Source organism: Triticum dicoccoides, chromosome 5A, assembly GCF_002162155.2.
Source record: "Triticum dicoccoides isolate Atlit2015 ecotype Zavitan chromosome 5A, WEW_v2.0, whole genome shotgun sequence".
Lineage (NCBI taxonomy): Eukaryota > Viridiplantae > Streptophyta > Magnoliopsida > Poales > Poaceae > Triticum > Triticum dicoccoides.
In genome coordinates this window covers 656,554,658-656,562,245 of record NC_041388.1, presented here as the reverse complement: position 1 = coordinate 656,562,245, position 7,588 = coordinate 656,554,658, and the positions used below count along the sequence as shown (strand labels likewise).

The window sequence follows — 7,588 nt, the reverse complement described above, 5'->3', positions numbered from 1 at the left end:
GGGTTTGGTTGGCCTTGGTATTTGAGGCGGGGGCGGAGAAAGCGAGGCGAGGGGGGGCCGGAGTTTGGCATGGCTGCCGCTCGCGTTGTGTTCGACCAAATGCCTGCGAAGTGAACAATGGTAGTAATACAAAATGCCATTGAAAAGAGTTTCTCCAAGTTGTCATCTCTTGTTTTGTTGGTGCTTTGTTTTTTTTCCTCCTACAGTTCCATCTCAGTGATTGTATGTGCATTGTTGCTTATTATTCTCAAACGTGGTTTTATACTTTTATTCGGCAAGCCGATAAAAATGCCTGTGTGCACCCTAAGATGCAGAGGCCGGGGGTTTCAACCTTCTTTCCGAAAAAGAGAAAAAAATGTAGGTATTCTTTTTTATTGAGTGTCCCTTTTCTTCTAGGTGACAGCTCAAGAATTTGTTTGGTCAAATGATCGGTTTGATATTCATTCTTGCACCTAACAACTTGTATGTTGATGATTTCTGCAATAAATAAAATTTGAAGGAACCGTCGCTTGCAACTTTTCCAAGAAGCGGGCAATAAATTTTTCACCTAAACTTGATTTTGCTATATATAAAAAATGTTGCCTTATCCAACTCAACACTATTTTTTTTATTGAAACGTCAAGATTTTCATTTAGAGCAAACAAAGGGGGTTTATAGAGCAATCCTTTATCATGAGTTTGGCCATAACTCGGGCCGTGCTTTGGGCCGGGCCTAAAAAAGCTGGCTCGAAGGTCGGGCCAGACCGGGCTATTACTCATCTAGAGAACATCTCTTCCCAAAATGTGTGGCTGCTCTCACCACCATGCGCCCCTGGGTCTTAGCCCTGGCCTCCCCATGGTGCTCATAGTTGTTCTTCTAACTAAAAATGCCAAAGATGCTAGTGCTTGTTGACTGACTTTTCTGCCTAACTCATAAGACAAGATCCCCAAAGAGTAGCATAACATACAATGTGGACCATGTATGCAATGTAAAGCACCCAAATTTTCTAAAAGGAACAACTTATGACACATGAATATAACTGTAGAAGCATCTCCAAAATGCTACAAGTCATCCACAATGTCCATTTACTTAAGTTCTAACCACCAATATATTATTTGCCATAATAATAGCCTTCTAAACAACAATTTCCTTCTTTTGCTTTAATTTGATCATTATTTTTGTGACTTAACCAATGAATACCAAAAGATTTCCACTTTCTTCTGTAGTCGTATTTTTCACTCTTCAAGAATTATAATGCTCTCGTAAAGTAGCAAGGAAGGTGGCAGACTTGGGATTGAATCTTACATTGGACAATCCATATTCTTATTATGATATCTTGCATATAAGTAGGGATCAGGGTATATCTGGCTAAATAACACTGCACACTGCTATTCAAGATGGATAAATAATATTTTCATTACAACTGATCAGAAGCGATCCTGATGGCCAAATAATTGTGAGGAGCAGATCTATTATTTCTGTACAGGTTTAAAATGTTCATCAAAATACACACCACTTGCCTTTAAGGAAAAAAAATCAAACTAGTGACATGATTGATGCTATTTCTCAGATGTTTAAGAATATTGCCACAACCTAAGGTCAAATGCCTTGTATATCACTACAGGATCCATTCAAGTCACCGTTTATCCCGGCACAAAATACATATATCTAACGAAGAAGCCTTTTGAGTACCTTAAAGTTCTGAAACTAGAATCATATGCACAATACAGATTGCTGTTTCAGATGCTAGATATAATCCTGGCAGGCTGCTACTCAATCTTTTTTTTTTAGATAAAAGGCGAGAGCCCGACTTTATAGATAAAAGCCACCAGGCAGAGTCACAACCAACAGAAGGCACCACATAAGTATAACAAAACACGCCTAAGAAGTGAGGGTACAAGGCATCTAGCCTATCATGGCACGCAGGCCAGCCAAGCGAGCAATCAAACCACTAAGAGACCGGCCTCCTGGAACACCGCAGCAGGGAAGAAGCCGTAGATTTCATTTTCGATAGCATATCGTCGAACGCCTCTAGGTCCCCATCCTTAGTCAATGATCTCCACTGCTGCAAAAAGACATTGGCTTTAAATAAGCAACTCACAGGGTTAGCCGAGAAAATGTGTTCAATAGTGAACTTGTTTCTAGTAGTCCAAAGCAACCAACAAATCGCAGCCCAGCCCACCATGAAAACCCGCTTAGACCGGCCTGCTAAAGAATTAATACAACACCGAAGATCCTCGAAAGAGGATGGGTTCCAAGGAACACGAAGCCAAAGTCTAATGCAACTCCAAAAGAATTTAGCCAAAGAGCACTGAAAAAAGATATGTTCGGTATTCTCTAGGGCACCGCACAGTTGACAACCATCAGAACCCGGCCCGTTCCTCTTCTTAATCTGGTCAGCCGCAGGAAGTTTGTGACGGAGAGCTTGCCAAAGGAAGATTTTGATCTTAGGAGAGATGCGGGCAGACCAAATGAGTTTAAACTTGTCAGTGCGAACACCAGCGATGAGTTGCGAATACGCTGACTTGACAGAAAAACGCCCCGAAGAGGAATGAGGCCAAATAACGGAGTCCTCTTCCTCCGAGAGCAGGGGGAAGCAGGCAGTAAGGCGTTGCCAATCTTCCAACTCCACAGGGGAAAGAGAACGCCGGAAATCTAAAACCCAGCCCTAAGCCGAGAGCTCAGAGATAGAGATCTCGGGGTTAGCACAAAACGAAAACAAAGTCGGGTGAGCCACCGCAGGAGAAGTGTCCCCAACCCACCAGTCTAACCAAAAACGAGTAGATTTGCCGTTACGAACAACGAATTTCACAAGGGACCAGAAAATCGGTCTAATACTAACAAGCTGACGCCAAAATTGAGAGCCACCAGAAGAGGGAGCGAACATAGAGCTCGAGGAGGGAAAATATTTAGCTTTGAGAAGGCTCAGCCAAGCAGGGCGATCATCAAGGGACATAATCTTCCACCACCATTTTAACAAAAGGAATTTATTCATGATCCTGGTATTAATGATGCCTAAGCCCCCATGATCTTAGGTCTACAGATGAGGTCCCACTTAACCATCCTATATTTGCGTTTGTTGTCGGAGGAATTCCAGTAGAAGGCACCCCTGTGCTTATCGAAGCCCGAGTGAGTCCCTTCGGACAGGAGATAAAAGTCCATTAGAAACATTGGGAGGGAGGAGAGATAGGAGTTGGTAAGGGCAACCTTGCCCGCCTGAGAATTATAACGGCCTCGCCACGGCAAAACTCTGTTGCCCACTTTAGACACTGCCGGGGCGAAATCTTTGGCCAAAAGCTTGAGAGGGGAAATGGGTAGGCCCAAATATTTGAGAGGAAAGGATCCTAGCGAGCAGTTCAAAAGATGGGCCACCCTCTGCGCTTCCGAGACAGTTACCCCAGTCACAATGACCTCACTTTTAGAGAAATTGATTTTCAGGCCCGACAGAGCTTCAAAGCAGAGAAGAAGAAATTTCAGATTCGTGATGGAGTTATCATTAAGTTCAACCATAATGATGGTGTCGTCCGCATACTGTAGGTGAGAGATGCCATTAGAAATAAGATGGGAGCTAACAGGTGAGATGTGACCTGCAGCCGCAACACGAGACAGAATGTGAGATAGAGCATCGGCCACAAAATTAAAAAGCAAGGGAGACACCGGGTCTCCTTGTCTTAAGCCCCTGCCGTTCACAAAGAACTTACTGGTCTGGCCATTGACAGCCACCGCCGTGTGGCCACCAGTGACAAGTTGCATCAGGCGGTGAACCATCGAAGCCCTTGGCCAACAAAACTTGTCGCAGAAAACTCCAGCTGACCGAGTCATACGCCTTTTCAAAATCAAGCTTAAGGACCACAGCCTTGGTGTTCTTACAGCTAAGGTCATGAATTATCTCATGTAAGCAAAGCACTCCGTCCAAAATGAATCTCCCCTTAATGAACGCGGATTGGAAAGGGCTAATGACCCGATGGGCGATCGGAGAAATCCTAGTGGCCATCCCCTTGGCAGGAAACTTAGCAAAATTGTTAATCAAAGCAATTGGCCTGAATTGGGAAATCAGGTCAGCGCCTTTGACTTTAGGGATGAGGGTGAGAACTGCGTAGTTAAGTCTCGGGATGTCAACAGTCCCCAACCAAAAGCCTTGAGATATAGCCATAATTAGGCCTTTTAGCCGAGGCCAGAATTGCTGGAAGAAAGTAATAGAAAAACCGTCAAGCCTAGATGCCGCATTCGGGTTGCTAGAACGGATCGTCTCAAAAATTTCCTCTTCCGTGGGAGGGATCCGCAAACTGTCATTATCAGCATTCGAAAGCTGATCCGGAGGAGACCAAAAGGGCGAGGCCAACTTAAAGCCTAAAACAGGTTTAGCCGCTAGGAGGTTAGAGAAAAAGTCAACCACATGACGCATAATCACCGCGGGATCAGAAACCCTGACGCCGTCTATCATAAGGCTATCAATAATGCATCTCCGATGCCTGCCGTTAGCAATCGCAAAGAAATAGGACGTGGGTGAGTCACCCTTTAAGGTTCAGTTGATAGTACCACGCTGTTTCCAGTACACTTCCTCTTGCCTATGAATGCCCAGCAGCGCCTCTTCTAAACCATATCGAGTTTGCCATTCAAGCAAGGACAGCCCCGAACCATCGGTGCGTTCGTCTAAAACGCCAATTTGAGCCACCAACCTAGCTTTGTCACGCCTTGACTCAGCGTAGTGGTTTTTAGACCAGCCTCTAAGGAATCTATGCAGAAAATAAGAGCATTGATGCCAATCATCCATCGGGCCAAAAGAGCGGCGAGTAGAAGAAAGGAACGACAGAATCTTTTGTGCCACCAACTCATTAAAGCCCTCCACTTGTAGCTATGAAGCATCAAACTGGAATCTCGGGAAACCCACTGAACGCGAACCATCATCTAAAATCAAGGGGGTGTGATCAGAGCCAACACAGGCAAGGGCTCTAAGACTGACACGGGGGAATAAAGAATCCCACCTAGAACACACAAAAACCCTATCAAGAACAGAACGGATAGGGGGAGTTTGATGGTTAGACCAAGTGAAACGGGCTCCAACCCTAGGAATCTCTCGAATAGCCGTGTCCCTAATGAAAGCATTAAATGCATCAGCCAGGGGCCAAGAGAAGTTAGGCGAGCTCTTGTCAGTAGGGAAACGGAGCATGTTAAAATCGCCCCTATCAGGAGGGGTAGCTGACATGATTCAATTTTAATACTAAGCTCGTCCAAAAAGGCATAGGACATCGCATGGTCAGCCGGACCATAAACCACCATGATTTCCAACAAGGAGTTGAGAGACCTAAGAGAAACCACCGTGCTTGCCCAAAAAATGCCATGGTCAAAAGCCACAAAATCAAAAGTATCTTTTTTGGAGCCAAGCAAAAAACCGCCCGAATGACCAACCGAGGCCACAAAATTCCAATGAAATTTGTCTATCCCAGCAATGGCCGATAGTTCGCTCGAGGAAAAGGAAGATTTGATAGTCTTGACAAGGCCAATAAATTCTACGTTTTCAGATCGAACCAAGTCTTTAAGTTGGTCCCTGCGCCCCCTAGCGCCGAAACCTCGAATATTCCAGAATAAGGCCTTCATCTAAAAGACAAGTTTTTAATACGGAGACTCGACCTGCTCGGCGCCATGCAGGATTTTGCTCGCTTCCCTACCCCACATTTAGAAATCACCAGGGGAGCTTGACACCTGTCTTCTCCCCCCTCGTCCCCACCGACCACAACCGGTGGGATGCCCGAAACCACCCCAGCTTCCTTTGTTTTCGCGATATCGGCCTGGGCTATCTCATTTGCCCTAATAATACCAAGAATAGACGAGGGGGAACCCAAGCTAGAGTCTAAGCAAATACCAACATCATCTAGAATTTTAAGCAAGTGATCATCAGATTGTGAAGGAAGAACTAAACGCACCGGAGAGGAAGCCGTGGGAAGGGCGGGGGAGGGGGCTGGGAGCGAACCTGAAGGGGGAAGATCCCGAGCCGCGGCACGCCGAGCGGCCCGATCGGCCACCCGCTCACCGCTGTTGGAGACGCGGCCGCTCTTGCGGGCCGTAGACGCAGGCGAGCGCACGGGCACTGGGCGAGCACGACTAGGGGAAGCCGCCGCAGAGGACGGGCCCGAAGCCGCACCCATATCAGCATCAAGCCTTCGGCAGAACCCAGCCGCGGATTGCCTAGAGTCACCAGAAGCACGGCTCTTGGCGGAGTATTTCTTGACAGAGGACTTCTTCTTCTTCTTGGATACAGCAAGGCCAGCCGGGGGAAGATCTTAAATGCCAGACAAGGAGGGAGAAGCGGGATGGGCAGGGAGGTTGGAGCACACCGCCGAGAAAGGCGTGCCCTTAGCCCCGCCCGAGGCCGCAACCCCTCCACCCAGGCCAGGCGCCGAGTCCTGGGCCCCCTGCCAGCAGGCGCATTCTCCTTTAGCATATCCTGATCTTCGGGAGAAAGCCCATCCCACTCCGACTGGGTGAAACGAGGATCGGTCCCAAACATGGAGTCGTCAGGGCATCCATCACCATCTTTGCTTTTGTCGCCATTGCCAGAGGCCGGGGGCGGAGGAGGAGGCTACACCGGACCCGAGGCCACCTCCACCCGCACCCGGAGCCGAAAGCCACCAGCCGCAGGGAAGACATCAATGGCGCCATGAATGCACAGAGGATCAACACACCAGACCCGAAGCCGGGCCGGCCCCAAGATGGCCAGAGAGTCTTGGTCCACTTCAATAGGTTTCCCGATGAGGACCCCAAAAGCCATGAGGAACGCCGTGGTGCGCATGCTAGGAGGGACATCTTCGACCAATACCCACACGTCAGACAGAGAAGAGATCGCCTTGAAGCAGCTTTGACCGAGACCACAAGTTGATTCAGAGGCAGCGTGAAGCTAGTGCATGATGAGATCATACGGAGGCTCTCTTTGGAAGGAAAAGTCGCAGCAAAATCAAACTCAGACAGTTGGCGGATTTGCCAATCCCAGCCGCCCTCATCCCATTGCTGAAGTTCGTCAAGAAGGGTCTGGGAAGAAATGCGTTTAGCCTGGACGAAAATGATGCCAACATTGGAAAGCGACGGGATAGGGGCTGCCTCCGGGATCCCCCTATCTAGAGCAAAGGAAGAACACCCAGGGAGGTCGGTGCCATAATGAACAAAAGCGGGGGGCTTGACACGATTCTGGCAATCCACCATGAGGTGACCATCTTCTCTGCAAATGAGGCAAAAGGGAGGGTTTTCACACCGAGATTGGAAATGGCCGGGGCGGTGACACGTGAAACATGTGAGGATGGGGTTGGAGACTTGGGATTGGGGAGGGATGCGACCAGAGCCACGAGGAGGAGGAAGAATGCCATCACCAGGAAAAACTGGCCCAGATCCAGAGCCCCGCCCGGCAGCAGGGCCAACAGGGCGGCGGACCGGAGCCCCCGACGTGCCGCGTGGGAAGAAACGGGACGGACCACCCCCAGCCGCCACTGGAGCCCGCAACGGAGCGCCGCTCCGGGGAGCAGCACCCAGCGGAGGAGACGCCTGGGAAGGCCCCGACGAGCCCCCCCGACTAGCCGCCGCCGCCTGCTCCCAGGGATCGACCGCACCCGAAGGAGCA

General features: G+C 48.8%; 1 protein-coding gene across 1 annotated transcript in view; it reads right to left on the bottom strand.

The window, feature by feature from the left end:
- LOC119300340 (dihydrolipoyllysine-residue acetyltransferase component 4 of pyruvate dehydrogenase complex, chloroplastic-like) overlaps positions 1-3,747 on the bottom strand; it is a 7,289-nt gene extending 3,542 nt beyond the window's left edge. The window contains exons 1-2 of the mRNA XM_037577335.1: positions 3,681-3,747; positions 3,376-3,566 (exon numbers count right to left, since the gene is read on the bottom strand). Coding sequence (XP_037433232.1) covers positions 3,376-3,566; positions 3,681-3,747 — 258 coding nt within the window. The remainder of the gene's footprint in view (positions 1-3,375; positions 3,567-3,680) is intronic.
- Positions 3,748-7,588: the final 3,841 nt, after the last annotated feature.